The sequence below is a fragment of the Oncorhynchus masou genome, chromosome 32, assembly GCF_036934945.1.
Source record: "Oncorhynchus masou masou isolate Uvic2021 chromosome 32, UVic_Omas_1.1, whole genome shotgun sequence".
In the NCBI taxonomy this organism is placed as follows: domain Eukaryota; kingdom Metazoa; phylum Chordata; class Actinopteri; order Salmoniformes; family Salmonidae; genus Oncorhynchus; species Oncorhynchus masou.
In genome coordinates, this window is record NC_088243.1 from 25,291,378 (window position 1) to 25,312,715 (window position 21,338).

The 21,338-nt window shown below is 44.2% G+C and overlaps 1 protein-coding gene across 1 annotated transcript in view; it reads left to right on the plus strand.

The window, feature by feature from the left end:
• Positions 1-21,249, plus strand: part of LOC135525761 (leucine-rich repeat and immunoglobulin-like domain-containing nogo receptor-interacting protein 2) — a 41,189-nt gene extending 19,940 nt beyond the window's left edge. Inside the window, exon 2 of the mRNA XM_064953577.1 lies at positions 18,130-21,249. Coding sequence (XP_064809649.1) covers positions 18,201-20,036 — 1,836 coding nt within the window. The 5' untranslated portion in view covers positions 18,130-18,200 and the 3' untranslated portion in view covers positions 20,037-21,249. The remainder of the gene's footprint in view (positions 1-18,129) is intronic.
• Positions 21,250-21,338: the final 89 nt, after the last annotated feature.

Sequence of the window (21,338 nt, forward strand, 5' to 3'; positions counted from 1 at the left end):
TAGACTAAGCATCACTGAGCACTTTTGCAGTGCTTATGTCTGTTTAATGCATTGCATGCTTTTGAGCATGAAGTTCCCTTTTAAGGAAATTTGCTCAAAACCCTTATTCACCCATCCACTCGAGAAAACAACAACAGACAAATATTTGCTTTGTGTTTTTGAATAAAAAAACTAGGATCATTGTAAGCTGCCTGCAACAGACCTTGTATAATCTACAGGACAGTAGGAGAGAGAGAGTGGCTGTTGAGTTGATTGTTCTACAACACAATGCTTGAGAGCAGGCAAGCCCAGTGTTGCAGAAAGGAGCTGTTTAATTGTTGCGAATGCATAAGCACTAATAAGCACAGAAGCGTACAGATTAACTATAAAATCTCAGCAGCGCTATGATAACCAAGATGACGTTGGGTATTTATTAGGATCCCCATTAGCCGCTACAAAAGCATCAGCTTCTCTTTCTGAGGTCCACATCAAACATAATCTGCTATTCTTGGGTACCGGAAAGACCTTTGCCTCCCTCCATGTCTTCTAGGCTTAAATTGAAGATGTGGCAAACAGGAGTCACAAATATTCCACTACCAACCTCAGCAATTTACCATCCAGGTTGTCAGTACCAGGTGGTTTGTCCTTATTTATAGATAGCAAAAATAAATTCACCTCTTCCACACCCACTTTGTGGAACTCAAAACTACAGTGCTTGTCTTTCATTATTTGGTTCATTATGCATGAATATGAACTCTCAACATTTTGTTTTCTGTATGTCATACCTAAATTTGCTAATCTTGTCAACAAAAAAAGTGATTAAAGTGGTTGGCAATATCAAAGGGTTTTGTTATGAACAAGCTATCTGCCTCAATGAAAGATGGAGCTGAGTTTGCTTTCTTGCCTAGAATTTATTTAAATTACTCCAGAGCTTTTTACTATCATTCTTTATATAATTTATTTGTTCCATAGTATAGTTTTTTATTTTTGTTTAGTTACGTGATTGTGCACTCAGCAGGACATTTAAATTGATGTTTGCAATTTCCGAAGCAAAAATTACAGTATGCCTATGTGGTCTCATATGTACACAAGCAAAGTATATATATATATATACAGTTGTGTATATATACAACTGTATATACACTGCTCAAAAAAATAAAGGGAACACTAAAATAACACATCCTAGATCTGAATGAATGAAATATTCTTATTAAATACTTTTTTCTGTACATAGTTGAATGTGCTGACAACAAAATCACACAAAAATGATCAATGGAAATCAAATTTATCAACCCATGGAGGTCTGGATTTGGAGTCACACTCAAAATTAAAGTGGAAAACCACGCTACAGGCTGATCCAACTTTGATGTAATGTCCTTAAAACAAGTCAAAATGAGGCTCAGTAGTGTGTGTGGCCTCCACGTGCCAGTATGACCTCCCTACAACGCCTGGGCATGCTCCTGATGAGATGGCGGATGGTCTCTTGAGGGATCTCCTCCCAGACCTGGACTAAAGCATCCGTCAAATCCTGGACAGTCTGTGGTGCAATCTGGCGTTGGTGGATGGAGCGAGACATGATGTCCCAGATGTGCTCAATTAGATTCAGGTCTGGGGAACGGGCGGGCCAATCCATAGCATCAATGCCTTCCTCTTGAAGGAACTACTGACACACTCCAGCCACATGAGTTCTAGCATTGTCTTGCATTAGGAGGAACCCAGGGCCAACCGCACCAGCATATGGTCTCACAAGGGGTCTGAGGATCTCATCTCGGTACCTAATGGCAGTCAGGCTACCTCTGGCGAGCACATGGAGGGCTGTGCGCCCCCCCAAAGAAATGCCACCCCACACCATGACTGACCCACCGCCAAACCGGTCATGCTGGAGGATGTTGCAGGCAGCAGAACGTTCTCCACGGCGTCTCCAGACTCTTTCACGTCTGTCACATGCTCAGTGTGAACCTGCTTTCATCTGTGAAGAACACAGGGCGCCAGTGGCGAATTTGCCAATCTTGGTATTCTCTGGCAAATGCCAAACGTCCTGCACGGTGTTGGGCTGCAAGCACCTGTGGACGTCGGGCCCTCATACCTCTGTCATTGCCAACAAAGGGTATATAACAAAGTATTGAGATAAACTTTGGTTATTGACCAATTACTTATTTTCCACCATAATTTGCAAATGAATTCATTAAAAATCCTACAATGTGATTTTCTGGATTCTTTTTCCTCATTTTGTCTGTCATAGTTGAAGTGTATCTATGATGAAAATTACAGGCCTCTCATCTTTTTAAGTGTGAGAACTTGCACAATTGGTGGCTGACTAAATACTTTTTTGCCCCACTGTATATACAGTTGATTTCGGAAGTTTACATACACTTTAGCCAAATACATTTAACTCAGTTTCACAATTCCTGACATTTAATCCTAGTAATAATTCCCTGTCTTAGGTCAGTTATGATCACCACTTTATTTTAAGAATGTCAAATGTCAGAGTAATAGTAGAGAGTGACTTATTTCAGCTTTTATTTCTTTCATCACATTCCCAGTGGGTCAGAGGTTTACATACACTCAAATAGTATTTGGTATCATTGCCTTTAAATTGTTTAACTTCGGTCAAACGTTTTGGTTAACCTTCCACAAGCTTCCCACAATAAGTTGGGTGAATTTTGGCCCATTCCTCATGACAGAACTGGTGTAACTGAATCAGGTTTGTAGGGCTTCCTTGCTCGCACACACTTGTTCAGTTCTGCACACAAACTCTCTATGGGATTGAGGTCAGAGCTTTGTGATGGCCACTCCAATACCTTGACCTTGTTGTCCTTATGCCATTTTGCCACAACTTTGGAAGTATGCTTGGGGTCATTGTCCATTTGGAAAACCCATTTGCGACCAACCTTTAACTTCCTGACTGATGTCTTGAGACGTTGCTTCAATATATCCAGATACTTTTCCTCCCTCATGATGCCATCTATTTTGTGAAGTGCACCAGTCCCTCCTGCAGCAAAGCGTCCAGACAACATGATGCTGCCACCCCTGTGCTTCACGGTTGGGATGGTGTTCTTCGGCTTGCAAGCATTCCCTTTTTCCTCCAAACATAATGATGGTCATTGTGGCCAAACAGTTCTATTTTTGTTTCATCAGACCAGAGGACATTTCTCCAATAAGTACGATCTTTGTACCCATGAGCAGTTGTAAACCGTAGTCTGGCTTTTTTATGCCAGTTTTGGAGCAGTGGCTTCTTCCTTGCTGAGCAGCCTTCCGGGTTGTGTCGATAAAGGACTCGTTTCACTGTGGATATAGATACTTTTGTACCCGTTTCCTCCAGCATCATCACAAGGGCGGCAGGGTAGCCTAGTGGTTAGAGCATTGGACTAGTAGCTGAAAGGTTGCAAGTTCAAATCCCCGAGCTGACAAGGTACAAAATCTGTCGTTCTGCCCCTGAACAGGCAGTTAACCCACTGTTCCTAGGCCGTCATTGAAAATAAGAATTTGTTCTTAACTGACTTGCCTAGTAAATTAAAGGTATACAATAAAAAGGTCCTTTTCTGTTGTTCTGGGATTGATTTACACATTTCGCACCAAAGTACGTTCTCCAGGAGACAGAACGCTTCTCCTTCCTGAGGGGTATGACGGCTGCGTGGTCCCATGGTGTTTATACTTGCATACTATTGTTTGTACAGATGAACGCGGTACCTTCAGGCATTTGGAAATTGTTCCCAACGATGAACCAGACTTGTGGAGGTTTACAATTATTTTTCTGAGGTCTTGGCTGATTTCTTTTGATTTTCCCATGATGTCAAGCAAAGAGGCACTGAGTTTGAAGGTTGGCCTTGAAAGACATCCACAGGTACACCTCCAATTGACTCAAATGATGCCAATTAGCCTATGAAGCTTTTAAAGCCATGACATCATTTTCTGGAATTTTACAAGCTGTCAACTTAATGTATGTAGACTTCTGACTCACTTGAATTGTGATACAGTGAGTTATAAGTGAAATAATCTGTCTGTAAACAATTGTTGGGAAAATTATTTGTGTCATGCACAAAGTAGACGTCCGAACCGACTTGCAAAAACTATAGTTCAATAAGACATTTGTGGAGTGGTTGAAAAACTAGTTAATGACTCCAACCTAAGTGTATGTAAACTTCTGACTTAAACTATATATATATACAGTGCCTTGCGAAAGTATTCGGCCCCCTTGAACTTTGCGACCTTTTGCCACATTTCAGGCTTCAAACATAAAGATATAAAACTGTATTTTTTTGTGAAGAATCAAGAACAAGTGGGACACAATCATGAAGTGGAACAACATTTATTGGATATTTCAAACTTTTTTAACAAATCAAAAACGGAAAAATTGGGCGTGCAAAATTATTATATATATATATATATATATATACAGTCGTGGCCAAAAGTTTTGAGAATGACACAAGTATTAATTTCTACAAAGTTTGCTGCTTCAGTGTCTTTTGATATTTTTGTCAGATGTTACTATGAAATACTGAAGTATAATTACAAGTGTTTCATAAGTGTCAAAGGCTTTTATTGACAATTACATGTAGTTGATCCAAAGAGTCAAGTTTTTTGCTGTGTTGACCCTTCTTTTTCAAGTCCTCTGCAATCCGCCCTGGCATGCTGTCAATTAACTTCTGGGCCACATCCTGACTGATGGCAGCCCATTCTTGCATAATCAATGCTTGGAGTTTGTCAGAATTTGTGGGGTTTTGTTTGTCTACCCACCTCTTGAGGATTGACCACAAATTCTCATGGGATTAAGGTCTGGGGAGTTTCCTGGCCATGGACCCAAAATATCAATGTTTTGTTCCCCGAGCCACTTAGTTATCACTTTTGCCTTATGGCAAGGTGCTCCATCATGCTGGAAAAGGCATTGTTCGTCACCAAACTGTTCCTGGATGGTTGGGAGAAGTTGCTTTCAGAGGATGTGTTGGTACCATTCTTTATTCATGGCTGTGTTCTTAAGCAAAATTGTGAGTGCACTGAGAAGCAACCCCACACATGAATGGTCTCAGGATGCTTTACTGTTGGCATGACACAGGAATGATGGTAGCGCTCACCTTGTCTTCTCCGGACAAGCTTTTTTCCGGATGCCCCAAACAATCGGAAAAGGGATTCATCAGAGAAAATGACTTTATCACAGTCCTCAGCAGCCCAATCCCTGTACCTTTTGTAGAATATCAGTCTGTCCCTGATGTTTTTCCTGGAGAGAAGTGGCTTCTTTGCTGCCCTTCTTGACACCAGGCCATCCTCCAAAAGCCTTCGCCTCACTGTGCGTGCAGATGCACTCACACCTGCCTGCTGCCATTCCTGAGCAAGCTCTGTACTGGTGGTACCCCGATCCCGCAGCTGAATCAACTTTAGGAGATGGTCCTGGTGCTTGCTGGGCTTTCTTGGGCGCCCTGAAGCCTTCTTCACAACAATTGAACCGCTCTCCTTGAAGTTCTTGATGATCCTATAAATGGTTGATTTAGGTGCAATCTTACTGGCAGCAATATCCTTGCCTGTGAAGCCCTTTTTGTGCAAAGCAATGATGACGGCACGGGTTTCCTTGCAGGTAACCATGTTTGACAGAGGAAGAACAATGATTCCAAGCACCATCCTCCTTTTGAAGCTTCCAGTCTGTTATTCGAACTCAATCAGCATGACAGAGTGATCACCAGTCTTGTCCTTGTCAACACCCACACCTGTGTTAATGCGAGAATCACTGACATGATGTCAGCTGGTCCTTTTGTGGCAGGGCTGAAAGCAGTGGAAATGCTTTTTGGGGATTCAGTTCATTTGCATGGCAAAGAGGGACTGCAAATATTTGCAATTCAGCTGATCACTCTTCATAACATTCTGGAGTATATGCAAATTGCCATCATACCAACTGAGGCAGCAGACTTTGAAAATTAATTTTTGTGTCATTCTCAAAACTTTTGGCCACGACTGTACACACACACACACACACAAAGTTGAAGGCGGAAGTTTACATACGCTTAGGTTGGAGTCATTAAAACTTGTTTTTCAACCACTCCACAAATTTCTTGTTAACAAACTATAGTTTTGGAAAGCCGGTTAGGACATCTACTTCATGCATGACACAAATTATTTTTCCAACAATTGTTTACAGCAGATTATTTCACTTATAATTCACTGTGTCATAATTCCAGTGGGTCAGAAGTTTACATTCAATAAGTTGACTGTGCCTTTAAACAGCTTGGAAAATTCCAGAAAATTATGTCATGGCTTTAGAAGCTTCTGATAGGCTAATTGACATCAAGCCACTGCTCCAAAGCCACCATAAAAAGCCAGACTACGGTTTGCAACTGCACATGGGGACAAAGATCGTACTTATTGAAGAATTGTCCTCTGGTCTGATGAAACAAAAATAGAACTGTTTAGTCATAATGACCATCGTTATGTTTGGAGGAAAAAGGGGGAGGCTTGCAAGCCGAAGAATAACATCCTAACCGTGAAGTACGGGGATGGCAGCATCATGTTGTGGGGGTGCTTTGCTGCAGGAGGGACAAAATAGATGGCATCATGAGGGAGGAAAAGTATCTGGATATATTGAAGCAATGTCTCAAGACATCAGTCAGGAAGTTAAAGGTTGGTCGCAAATGGGTTTTCCAAATGGACAATGACCCCAAGCATACTTCCAAAGTTGTGGCAAAATGGCTTAAGGACAACAAAGTCAAGGTATTGGAGTGGCCATCACAAAGCCCTGACCTCAATCCTATAGAACATTTCTGGGCAGAACTGAAAAAGTGTGTGCGAGCAAGGAGGCCTACAAACCTGACTCAGTTACACCAGCTCTGTCAGGAGGAATGGGCCAAAATTCACCCAACTTATTGTGGGAAGCTTGTGGAAGGTTACCTGAAACGTTTGACCCAAGTTAAACAATTTAAAGGCAATGCTATCAAATACTAATTGACTGTATGTACACTTCTAACCCACTGGAAATGTGATGAAAGAAATAAAAACTGAAATAAATAATTCTCTCTACTTTTATTCTGACATTTCACATTCTTAAAATAAAGTGGTGATCCTACCTGACCTAAGACAGGGAATTTTTACTAGGATTAAATGTCAGGAATTGTGAAAAACTGAGTTTAAATGTATTTGGCTAAGGCGTATATAAACTTCCAACTATATATATATATATATAGTATACCAAACATTAGGCCCCGCCTTTTGCCCTTAGAACTGCCTCGATTCTTCGAGCATGGACTCTACAAGGTGTCGACTGCATTCCACAGTAGTGTCATGTTGGTTGGATGTCCTTTGGGTGGTGTACCATTCTTGATTCACGCTGAAAACTGTTGAGTGTGAAAAACCCAGCATTGTTGCAGTTCTTGACACAAACGGGTGCGCCTGGCACCCACTAGCATACCCCGTTCAAAGGCACTTAAATCATTTGTCTGGCCCATTCACCCAATGAATTGTACATATACACAATCCATGTTTCAATTGTCTCAAGGCTTAAAAATCCTTCTTTAACCTGTCTCCTCCCCCAAAAGTTGAGCAATTATCATGTCTAACCCAATGATGTCTCACTCCAAGTCAGCCAGGCGAATGTGTGTTATCATGCAGAACACATTATGGGTTGTGCTCACGTCGCTGTTCTAAAATGCATACATGTGAACTCACTCATGTGCAATAATCTCATTTTACATGCCACTATTATGGTCGGAAATTAACTAAACGGAACCATTGGGCTTAACTTAACATTAAGAGACAGTACTGTTGTATAAATATTGTGTGCTCTGCAATACATGGCCACAATAATTGTTGAAGGCAAATACATTTTATTTTTAAAAAATTATAGCAAAAGCCAGGGTTAACCAAATAAGAAAGCTGTTCATAGCTACAGTTGAGACTAGAGCTATATATTGGACCTCAGTTTTACTGAGTCAAAGATAGACTTAGCGATATGACATCATTCATGGGATCAGTGGATTAAAGTATTTAAATAAAAATACTTGAAAGTACTAATTAAGTCGTTTTTTGGGGGGTATCTTTACTTAACTATATATATTTTTATTTCACTACATTATGTACTTTTTACTCAACACATTTTCCCTGAAACCCAAAAGTACTTGTTACATTTTGAATGCTTAGCAGCACAGGAAAATGGTCCAATTCACATACTTATCAAGAGAACATCCTGGTCATCCCTACTGCCTCTGATCTGGCGGACTCACTAAACACATGCTTTGTTTGTAAATTATGTCTGAGTGTTGGAGCATGTCCCTGTAAATGAAACAAAACAAGAAAATGGTGCTGTCTAGTTTGCTTAATATAAGGAATTTGAAATTATTTATACTTTTACTTTAAGTTTTGATACGTAAGTATATTTAAAGCCAAATATTTTTAGACTTTTACTCAAGTTGGATTTTACTGGGTGACTTTCCCTTTTACTTGAGTAATTTCTATTAAGGTATCTTTACTTTTACTCAAGTATGACAATTGGGTACTTTTTCCACCACTGAATGGGATGAGCAACAAGAACAAACTTCAAATCTGCCAAGATGGTTGCTATTGGCTTCTCCAGATTTGCACCCTCTCTTGAAACATGTCCAACATGGGAAGAGCTAACAGTGTCAGTCTTATCAGATTTAAATTGTATTATTGTAAGCAGGAAGTCACCCCACTGTGTATGATGATACCACATTGCTGCATATCTTTGAGGCCAGAACTGTAGCTACACGCAAGGCAGAACATGGGTCTAATAAATACCCTCCAGCAAGTCCCAGGCACATCAATAAAATGAATAATAATCTCCAAAATAATTACTTGTAAATCAATAATTAAGCATGGCTGGTGAACATTCATTCTAATGAACTAATTGGGTCTCCCTGTGCTATCATGCATTGTGCACTTGTGTCAGAAAAAGAAAAAACAACAACACTAATTGGCTGGTCATATAACTGATCTGGAATTGAGTGGAAATGGATTGTTGACTTCGAAAATGGAGATGAAGTTCTGAGAGTATGTCGTATACTGCTTGTATGAACATTGAAACAAATAATTGTGATCAAAAATGTAAAATTTAACTACACTACCGGTCAAAAGTTTTAGAACACCTACTCATTCAAGGTTTTTTCAATATTTTTACTATTTTCTACATTGTATAATAATAGTGAAGACAGCAAAACTATGAAATAAATAACACATATGGAATCATGTAGCAACAAAAAAAAGTGTTAAAAAAATCTAAATACATTTTATATTTGAGATTCTTCAAATAGCCACCCTTGGCTGAATGGAAGCAAGTCCCCGCCGCAATGTTCCAAAGCCTTCCCAGAAGAGTCGAGGCTGTTGTGGCAGCAAATAGGAGGCCGACTCCATATGAATGCCCATGATTTTGGAATGAGATAATCAGGTGTCCAAATACTTTTGTTCATGTAGATTGTATGAGTGCACACTGAGATTCTTCAAATAGCCACCCTTTGCCTTGATGACAGCTTTTTTACATTACATTTAAGTCATTTAGCAGACGCTCTCATCCAGAGCGACTTACAAATTGGTGAATTCACCTTCTGACATCAGTGGAACAGCCACTTTACAATAGTGCATCTAAATCATTTAAGGGGGGGGGGGAGAAGGATTGCTTTATCCTATCCTAGGTATTCCTTGAAGAGGTGGGGTTTCAGGTGTCTCCGGAAGGTGGTGATTGACTCCGCTGTCCTGGCGTCGTGAGGGAGTTTGTTCCACCATTGGGGGCCAGAGCAGCAAACAGTTTTGACTGGGCTGAGCGGGAACTGTACTTCCTCAGTGGTAGGGAGGCGAGCAGGCCAGAGGTGGATGAACGCAGTGCCCTTGTTTGGGTGTAGGGCCTGATCAGAGCCTGGAGGTACTGCGGTGCCGTTCCCCTCACAGCTCCGTAGGCAAGCACCATGGTCTTGTAGCGGATGCGAGCTTCAACTGGAAGCCAGTGGAGAGAGCGGAGGAGCGGGGTGACGTGAGAGAACTTGGGAAGGTTGAACACCAGACGGGCTGCGGCGTTCTGGATGAGTTGTAGGGGTTTAATGGCACAGGCAGGGAGCCCAGCCAACAGCGAGTTGCAGTAATCCAGACGGGAGATGACAAGTGCCTGGATTAGGACCTGCGCCGCTTCCTGTGTGAGGCAGGGGCGTACTCTGCGGATGTTGTAGAGCATGAACCTACAGGAACGGGCCACCGCCTTGATGTTAGTTGAGAACGACAGGGTGTTGTCCAGGATCACGCCAAGGTTCTTAGCGCTCTGGGAGGAGGAAACAATGGAGTTGTCAACCGTGATGGCGAGATCATGGAACGGGCAGTCCTTCCCCGGGAGGAAGAGCAGCTCCGTCTTGCTGAGGTTCAGCTTGAGGTGGTGATCCGTCATCCACACTGATATGTCTGCCAGACATGCAGAGATGCGATTCGCCACCTGGTCATCAGAAGGGGGAAAGGAGAAGATTAATTGTGTGTCGTCTGCATAGCAATGATAGGAGAGACCATGTGAGGTTATGACAGAGCCAAGTGACTTGGTGTATAGCGAGAATAGGAGAGGGCCTAGAACAGAGCCCTGGGGGACACCAGTGGTGAGAGCGCGTGGCGAGGAGACAGATTCTCGCCACGCCACCTGGTAGGAGCGACCTGTCAGGTAGGACGCAATCCAAGCGTGGGCCGCACCGGAGATGCCCAACTCGGAGAGGGTGGAGAGGAGGATCTGATGGTTCACAGTGTCGAAGGCAGCCGATAGGTCTAGAAGGATGAGAGCAGAGGAGAGAGAGTTAGCTTTAGCAGTGCGGAGCGCCTCCGTGATACAGAGAAGAGCAGTCTCAGTTGAATGACTAGTCTTGAAACCTGACTGATTTGGATCAAGAAGGTCATTCTGAGAGAGATAGCGGGAGAGCTGGCCAAGGACTGCACGTTCAAGAGTTTTGGAGAGAAAAGAAAGAAGGGATACTGGTCTGTAGTTGTTGACATCGGAGGGATCGAGTGTAGGTTTTTTCAGAAGGGGTGCAACTCTCGCTCTCTTGAAGACGGAAGGGACGTAGCCAGCGGTCAGGGATGAGTTGATGAGCGAGGTGAGGTAAGGGAGAAGGTCTCCGGAAATGGTCTGGAGAAGAGAGGAGGGGATAGGGTCAAGCGGGCAGGTTGTTGGGCGGCCGGCCGTCACAAGAAGCGAGATTTCATCTGGAGAGAGAGGGGAAAGAGGTCAGAGCACAGGGTAGGGCAGTGTGAGCAGAACCAGCGGTGTCGTTTGACTTAGCAAACGAGGATCGGATGTCGTCGACCTTCTTTTCAAAATGGTTGACGAAGTCATCTGCAGAGAGGGAGGAGGGGGGGGGGGGAGGAGGATTCAGAAGGGAGGAGAAGGTGGCAAAGAGCTTCCTAGGGTTAGAGGCAGATGCTTGGAATTTAGAGTGGAAGAAAGTGGCTTTAGCAGCAGAGACAGAGGAGGAAAATGTAGAGAGGAGGGAGTGAAAGGATGCCAGGTCCGCAGGGAGGCGAGTTTTCCTCCATTTCCGCTCGGCTGCCCGGAGCACTGTTCTGTGAGCTCGCAATGAGTCGTCGAGCCACGGAGCGGGAGGGGAGGACCGAGCCGGCCTGGAGGATAGGGGACATAGAGAGTCAAAGGATGCAGAAAGGGAAGAGAGGAGGGTTGAGGAGGCAGAATCAGGAGATAGGTTGGAGAAGGTATGAGCAGAGGGAAGAGATGATAGGATGGAAGAGGAGAGAGTAGCGGGGGAGAGAGAGCGAAGGTTGGGACGGCGCGATACCATCCGAGTAGGGGCAGTGTGGGAAGTGTTGGATGAGAGCGAGAGGGAAAAGGATACAAGGTAGTGGTCGGAGACTTGGAGGGGAGTTGCAATGAGGTTAGTGGAAGAACAGCATCTAGTAAAGATGAGGTCGAGCGTATTGCCTGCCTTGTGAGTAGGGGGGAAGGTGAGAGGGTGAGGTCAAAAGAGGAGAGGAGTGGAAAGAAGGAGGCAGAGAGGAATGAGTCAAAGGTAGACGTGGGGAGGTTAAAGTCGCCCAGGACTGTGAGAGGTGAGCCGTCCTCAGGAAAGGAGCTTATCAAGGCATCAAGCTCATTGATGAACTCTCCGAGGGAACCTGGAGGGCGATAAATGATAAGGATGTTAAGCTTGAAAGGGCTGGTAACTGTGACAGCATGGAATTCAAAGGAGGCGATAGACAGATGGGTAAGGGGAGAGAGAGAGAATGACCACTTGGGAGAGATGAGGATCCCGGTGCCACCACCCCGCTGACCAGAAGCTCTCGGGGTGTGCGAGAACACGTGGGCGGACGAAGAGAGAGCAGTAGGAGTAGCAGTGTTGTCTGTGGTGATCCATGTTTCCGTCAGTGCCAAGAAGTCGAGGGACTGGAGGGAGGCATAGGCTGAGATGAACTCTGCCTTGTTGGCCGCAGATCGGCAGTTCCAGAGGCTACCGGAGACCTGGAACTCCACGTGGGTCGTGCGCGCTGGGACCACCAGATTAGGGTGGCCGCGGCCACGCGGTGTGGAGCGTTTGTATGGTCTGTGCAGAGAGGAGAGAACAGGGATAGATAGACACATAGTTGACAGGCTACAGAAGAGGCTACGCTAATGCAAAGGAGATTGGAATGACAAGTGGACTACACTTATCAAATGTTCAGAACGTTAAGCTTACGTAGCAAGAATCTTATTGACTAAAATGATTGAAATGATACAGTACTGCTGGAGTAGGCTAGCTGGCAGTGGCTACGTTGTTGACACTACACTAATCAAGCCGTTCCGTCGAGTGTAATAGTTTCTACAGTGCTGCTATTCGGGGGCTAGCTGGCTAGCTAGCAGTGTTGATTACGTAACGTTACGTTAAAAGAACGACAATAGCTGGCTAGCTAACCTAGAAAATCGCTCCAGACTACACAATTGTCTTAGATACAAAGACGGCTATGTAGCTAGCTAGCTACGATCAAACAAATCAAACCGTTGGACTGTAATGAAGTGAAATGAAAATGTGATACTACCTGTGGAGCGAGGCGGAATGTTGACCGGGTTGTTGAAGTTCAATTCGGAAGACGTTGGCTAGCTGTTGGCTAGCTAGCTAGCAGTGACTCCTACGTTAAGGACGACAAATAGTTGGCTAGCTAACCTCGGTAAATTAAGATAATCACTCTAAGTCTACACACTCTAAACTACACAATTACCTTGGATACGAAGACAGCAAAGACAACTATGTAGCTAGCTAACACTACACTAATCGAGTCGTTGAGTGTAATAGTTTCTACAGTGCTAGTGGACGTTAGCTAGCTGCTGTGCTAGTGGACGTTAGCTAGCTGCTGGGCAGAAAGCAGTGTAGACTACGTTAGGACGACGAAATACGATAATTACGCAATTATCTTTGATACAAAGACGGCTATGTAGCTAGCTAAGAAGAAATTGCTAAGATTAGACAAATCAAACCGTTGTACTATAATGAAATGTAATGAAAAGTTATACTACCTGCGGACCGAAGTGTAGATGCGACCGCTCGCTCCAACCCGGAACCGGCTTTGCACACACTTGGCATTCTCTCAACCAGCTTCATGAGGTTGTCACCTGGAATACATTTCAATTAACAGGTGTGCATTGTTAAAAGTTCATTTGTGGAATTTGTTTCCTTTAATGTGTTTTGAGCCAATCAGTTGTGTTGTGACAAGGTAGGGTTGGTACACAGAAGATAGTTCTATTTGGTAAAACACCAAGTCCATATTATGGCATGATCAGCTCAAATAAGCAAAGAGAAACGACAGTCCATCATTACTTTAAGACATGAAGATCATTCAATACGGAACATTTCAAAAACTTAGAAAGTTTCTTCAAGTGCAGTTGCAAAAACCATCAAGCGCTATGATGAAACTGGCTCTCATGAGGACCACGACAGGAATGGAAGATCCAGAGTAATCTCTGCTGCTGTAAGTTCATTAGAGTTACCAGCCTCAAAATTGCACCCCAAACAAATGCTTCACAGAGTTCCAGTAACACACTTCTCAACATTAACTGTTCAGAGGAGACTGTGTGAATCAGGTCTTCATGGTCGATTGCTGCAAAGAAACCACTACTAAAGGACACCAATAAGAAGACGAGACTTGCTTGGGCCAGGAAACATGAGCAATGGACATTAGACTGGTGGAAATTAGTCATTTTGTCTGGAGTCCAAATGTGAGATTTTTGGTTCCAGCTGCTGTGTCTTTGTGAGATGTAGTGTGGGTGAACAGATGATCTCCGCATGTGTATTTCCCACCGTAAAGCATGCAGGGGGTGGTGTTATGGTGTGGGGTGCTTTGCTGGTGACACTGTCTGTGATTAATTTAGAATTCAAGGCACACTTAACCAGCATGACTAGCACAGCATTCTGCAGCGATACGCCATCCCATCTGGTTTGCGCTTAGTAGAACTATCATTTGTTTTTCAACAGGACAATGACCCAACAGGCTGTGTAAGGGCTATTTGACCAATAAGGAGAGTGGTGGAGTGCTGCATCAGATGACCTGGCCCAACCTCAACCAAATTGAGATGGTTTGGGATGAGTTGGACTGCAGAGTGAAGCAAAAGCAGCCAACAAGTGCTCAGCATATGTGGGAACTCCTTCAAGACTGTTAGAAAAGCATTTCAGGTGAAGCTGGTTGAGAGAATGCCAAGCGTGTGCAAAGCTGTCATCAAGGCAAAATTCTACAAAATAGAAAAAAGTAAAAAGTAAAGAAAAAAACTTTTGACCGGTAGTGTAAGTGGGCATGATTTGTCTCTGTACAATAACACAGTCAGTGAGTGTGCACTCATATAATCTATATGATCAAAATATGTGGACACCTGAATAGCACAGAATAGTCTAAAATGTCATTGTATGCTGTAGCATTAAGACTTCCCTTCACTGGAACTAGGGTGCCCAGCCCGAACCATGAAAAACTGTGATTCAAACCCATTTCATGAATCTCACGATGAACAGTTATTGTGCTGACGTTGCCTTCAGAGTCAGTTTGGAACTCGTTAGTGAGTGTTGCAACTGAGGACAGATCATTTTTACGTACTTCAACACTCCGGGGTGCTGTTCTGTTAGCTTGTGTGGCCTACTACTTCGCGGTTGAGCCGTTGTTTCTCCTAGATGTTTCAACTTCACAATAACAGCCCTTACAGTTGGCCGGGGCAGCTCTAGCAGGGCAGAAATTTGATGAACTGACTTGTTGGAAAGGTGGCACAGTGCCACGTTGAAAGTCACTGAGCTCTTCAGTAAGGCCATTCTACTGCCAATGTTTGTCTATAGAGATTGCATGACTGTGTGCTCGATGTTATACACCTGTCAGCAACGGGTTTGGCTATGATAGCTAAATCCCTCAATTTGAAGGGGTGTCCACATACCTTTGTGTGATATATATACATATATATAGTGTAATATAATTCAGAATCTAGACGTATCTGCAGGTTCTTATAAAATTCATTACACTTGTGTTGCTGGAATGAATCACATTATAAAACTCCAATGAACTCAGCAAGCAAATTAAGCTTTCATCCAATCTACCACAGGCTTTGCTCTGCCTCTATTTCTTTACATATTTCCTGTTATCTTTGTATGCATCTCTCTCTCTCTCTCTCTCTCTCTCTCTCTCTCTCTCTCTCTCTCTCTGTGTGTGTGTGTGTGACTCATGCGTCTCCCCTAGGCTCTCATTCGCCTGTCAGATTTTCTACAATTTCACTGCGTCTCTAATCCAATTCTAAACATAATCCCAAAAAGCTCAATACCCTGTGTGTTTGCCCTACTGAATGACTCCTTACCCTTCTCTTCTTACCCTGCCTTCTCAGGTATGTTTTCCACTGTCCAACAAGTCTGGTGGTCCAAAGGGCTCTAAAAGTATGGCACAGCTCCAAGGGAGTCAGGATGTGCCAGACAAGACCAAGCACACTGGCATCCTGTTAGAAAGACTGACTAATTGACAAGACATTCTGTACAGATAGATACACCAGCAGTGAGATGTATAGACCGGTAACTTGATAGACTGATAGAGACAGGTAGATGGACAGATCCAGAGACAGACTTAGACTCACTGACAGATTGTCGGAAATACTAATTGGCACACAGACAGACACACACACATACACAGTCTCAAGAGAGACAGACAGACAGGTACCAGATAGGTAAAGGCAGACCAATAAGAAGACCCAGACAGACTTGAAGAAAGGTAGATAGATACCCAGAGACCAGCAGAGGGATAGGCAATCAGACAGCTCGACAAATAGCCAGGCAGGCTGACAGTTGAGAGACTGTAAACTTGATGCTTGCAAGTTAATGAAGCAACTATTTTAAATATATTCAAATCATGTTTTTTCCTTTATTCTTTTTCATTAATTTGATTGGCAGACCACAAAGAGAGGATGGGTGGGAGGGTTTGTGGTTGCTATGGCAACGGTCTGCTCTTTGTTAGAAGGATACATTCCTGGCATCTGATCTGTGTCACGATCGATAAAACACAGCCTGCGGGGAATGGAAAATGGAGAGTATGGGGCTTCTCCCAGGCAATGACGACGAGAGAGAGAAAGAGAAAAAAGGAGGGAGGAAGGGGTGTGAAAAATTAGGACCAGAAGATGAGAGAACAGTAGAGAAGCAGCAGCATATATATAGTGTGGGAAAGGGAGAAGGATGGGAGGGAAGACACCAGAGTGCAGCTGTTCAGAGTCGGGGTGAGCGTTGGACTAGTAACCGGAAGGTTGTAAGTTCAAATCCTGAGCTGACAAGGTACAAATCTGTCGTTCTGCCCCTGAACAGGCAGTTAACCCACTGTTCCTAGGCCGTCATTGAAAATAAGAATTTGTTCTTAACTGACTTGCCTGGTTAAATAAAGGTAAATAAAAGTGTTCCTCAGCAGCATATCTCTATTTATGCTCACCTCTGCAGTGTTTTGTGCTTGTCTGCAATGATTTGACAATGTGTGCTGCTACCAATCCTAAACTGCGTTACAATGTTTTGCTATATAGCCTATGCTTTATTCTTAAAAAAAAAAGTGTAACAGGACAGAATAGCCAGAGTATGATCCATAATAGGCAAGGTTAACAGAATACAAAACAGATGCATTCAGGTAAACGTTTCAGACCATCTGCTATGCCAACAACCTGTTGTCTATAGGAGGGGTTTTCCCATCCTTCTCTATTTAAAAGTGCGGCTCCTGGGGGAACAGAATTGCCCCTGGGTCAACACATGTCACCCACCTCCTTGCATCCAATAGGGTTTCTGCCTAGTCTTTATGATGTGACCAGGGTCAATCTAGGCCACAAGCCTTAGAACAACTTGCTCCTTGTTTTTTAACACACTAGATACCCTTCAACCTTTTGCTTACACATCGATTAGTATTTACATTTTGCATCAGCTGTCCCACTTTTTATTTTATTTTTTTCACCTTTATTTAACCAGGTAGGCAAGTTGAGAACAAGTTCTCATTTACAATTGCGACCTGGCCAAGATAAAGCAAAGCAGTTTGACACATACAACGACACAGAGTTACACATGGAGTAAAACAAACATACACTCAATAATACAGTAGAAACAAGTCTATATACGATGTAAGCAAATGAGGTGAGATAAGGGAGGTAAAGGCAAAAAAAGGCCATGGTGGCAAAGTAAATACAATATAGCAAGTAAAACACTGGAATGGTAGATTTGCAGTGGAAGAATGTGCAAAGTAGAAATAAAAATAATGGGGTGCAAAGGAGCTAAATAAATAAATTAAATATTTACAGTAGGGAAAGAGGTAGTTGTTTGGGCTAAATTATAGATGGGCTATGTACAGGTGCAGTAATCTGTGAGCTGTTCTGACAGCTGGTGCAGCTCAATGTTATTGCCCATTTTCCGTAAAGTGTATTGGTGTTTTAATGCACTTTAAATTAAGTTTGATTTGATTTAAATTTAAGTTTAATTCCTTTTGGCAGAGAAAAATACTGCTGACAAAAGAAGAAAAGTGTGGATAGTGTGATGGGAAAGAAAGGGTGAGAAAGGACGGAGAGAGAGCAAGAAATGGAAAACAGAGTGATGCATGGTGGGGGAAAGATAGCATCAGGGTAAAGCTTTGTTGGCAGTAAGCTTTGTATAACTAACAGTGCTATTTTGCAGGATCATTCATGTTAGGTATTCTAATGCACTCCTCCCTGTGTGTGTTTCTGTGTTGTAGGGCTATACAGTGATGGTGGTCTGCATGGATACGAAGCTGTGTCGTAACAGAGGGCAGCGTGGGTAAAAGTTATGCGGTGCTCCGCCCTGTACCACTGCCACCCTCTTCTGGGTGGGGCTCTGCTGCTACTGCTGGCTAGCTGCGCCATGGGCTGCCCCGCCCGCTGCGATTGCTCCGCCCAGACCAAGTCAGTCAGCTGCCATCGCAAGCGCCTGCCCACCATCCCTGAGGGCATCCCCATCGAGACCCGGCTTCTGGACCTGAGCAAGAACAAGCTGCGGAGCATCACCCCAGACAACTTCTCCTCCTTCCTACAACTGGAGGATCTGGACCTCAGCGATAACCTGATTGGCGTGGTCGAACCGGGCTCCTTCAAATTTCAGCTCTCCCTGCGCTCGCTGAACTTCCACAGCAACCTCCTCCAGCTGGTCCCTGCCGGCGTGCTCTCCGGCCTGGCCAACCTCACAAGTCTGGACCTCAGCCACAACAGGCTGGTGGTGCTGCTGGACCATGGCTTCCAGGACCTTCGGAGGCTGATGTCCCTGGAGGTAGGCGACAATGAGCTGGTGTTCATCTCCCAGAGGGCCTTCACGGGCCTGCTGGGCCTACAGAGCCTCACCCTGGAGCGCTGCAACCTGACTGTGGTGCCCACCGACGCCCTGGGTCACCTGCACAGCCTGGTGGCGCTCCGCCTGCGCCACTTGGGCATCGGCACCCTGAAGCCCTATTCCTTCAAGAGACTTCCCCGTCTTCGCCACCTGGAGATCGACTACTGGCCCTGGTTGGAAGTCTTACCCGCTCTGTCACTACACAGCCTCAACCTCACCACGCTCTCTGTCACCAATACCAACTTGTCTTCCTTCCCCGGCCATGCTCTACGCAACCTGCCCTACCTCACGCACCTCAACCTGTCCTTCTGCCACATCCAGCACATCCAGCAAGGGGTGCTAGACCAGCTTCCGCGACTGCAGGAGTTGCACCTGCGAGGAGCTCAACTGGTTTACATTGAACCCCTGGCCTTCCTGGGCCTCCCAGCACTTCATATGTTGGACGTGTCCCACAACCAGCTGGACTCAGTGGAGCGAGCTGTGTTCAAGTCCCCTGACAGCCTGCAGACGCTGCTCATGGGGGGGAACCCACTGGTGTGCGACTGCCGCCTCCTATGGCTGCTGAGTGGCCGGAAGCCACCCTTTCTGCAGCTCCCTGACCCCCAGCCCGAGTGCAGTGCCCCTGAGCGCCTCCGTGGGAAACCCCTGCTGGACCTCAAGGAGCCACTGGTGACACGGTACGTGATCTGCACCAAGCCCCGGATTGGGCCCAACACCACCCAGCTGCTGCTGGCAGATGAGGGGAAGCCTGTTCGGCTCAACTGCATTGCAGACGGGGCTCCTCGGCCCTCCATGGCCTGGGTGACGCCACACAGACAGTATGTCACAGTGAAAAGCACCGGTCGAGTGACGGTCCATACCGACGGCACCCTGGAGATCAAGGCTGCAGAGTTGCACGATAGTGGCGTGTACCTGTGTGTGGCCAGCAATGCGGCGGGCAACGCCAGCCTGTCGGCCTCGCTGGCGGTGAAGAGCCTGGGCATCAGCGACACATCGCTCTACGCCAACAAGATTGGACTCCTGGCAGACTCCAACGGGACCTGGGCCAACGGGACCGTCCTGTACAATATGACAAACCCCATAGACCTGAAGACCATCATCATCTCCACAGCAATGGGCTGCCTGTCCTTTCTGGGCGTGGTCATTTTCTGTTTCCTGCTCCTGTTTGCATGGAGTCGTGGGAAGGGAAGGCACAAGAGCAACTTTGACATGGAGTATGTTCCCCGCAAATCGAACGGGACAGCAGCTGAGGCAACTGAGACAAGCGGGCCCAGACGAGTCAACATGAAAATGATTTAATTTAACAAACGGACCAACTCATATGATAGTAACAAACAAAATACAGTGCATCTCATTTGCAAATATTTCTTTGATACAGTGGAGTCGTGAAAATGGAAGTGATGTACTGATGTAGTGGTGTTGATATGAAGATGATCTAGTGATTCAGTGGACATGTTGATAGAAAAGTTATCAATGATACTGTGGACGTGTTTATATAAAATGCTGTAATCATACAATACACTGGATATAATATTATATAATTCACATATCAATATGACAGGGATGCAGTGATACACCGCTGGGCATGTGCTAGTTGGTGATGTAATGACTAATGATGTTGTAGACTCTCGTGACACCAAGGTGAGAAAGGAAGTCTCTTGGAGCGATGGGAGAAGTTGAGATGACAGTGGAGCTATCATTGCTCTGCCATGTCTGGAGTAAATTGTGTCTAATAACCATCTGAGCTGCAGGTGTGAGTGTGTGTGCGCGTGCGTGTATGCGTACTGCCTTTGTTGTGTGACAGGGTAATCATCAAGGATAATAGGGTCCAAAGTTGTTTGACCTGCCTTTGTATTTGTTAATTCATTGTAACAACAGTATTGTCACTGTTCAGTAAAATAACGTGTTTGTATGCACATGCAAATCCCTCCAAACATTATCCAAGAGACCTGTTGCATATATTTTCAACTAGGTCATTGTTTCCCTTTGTACCACCTCAAGATAGACATAGAGGGATTTTAGCAAATCAACCTTCTACTCAAGGAACATTTATACACACGATATTTACAACGTTAAGTAGGATTTCAGCTCAAATCACTAGAAAAACACAAGACAACGTCTTGCTGAAGAAATAGTTGCAGCTGAAAATGTAGGTTATTGTTTGAAAAAAGACCACAGGTGATAAAATGTGTATGTTAAATCCCCTTTTATTACCTTGTAAATCAATGGCAGATTTTCCTGTCAGCAAATTCCCCTGATGTAACATAAAAAAACGGTCAGTGACAAGACTAGACACAATAGCAAAGATTTACTGACCAATGTCTCCCTTGGAACAGGACAAATCTCAGCCCCGTTGAGTTATGGGTTGTATTGTATCCCCTCTTAATTTCTTTATCCCAATGCTTCAAGCTGGCATGTCCTGAGACCTCCCATGAGCTAAAAGGGGTTTCTGGGTATTTAATTGATGACATTTGAAAGTTGTGGTGTTTCTGTTGATATGTTTTAACTGTAATATATATATATATATATATATATATATATATATATATATATATATATATATATATATATATATATTAAAGGATGTATTAAGGGCAACTC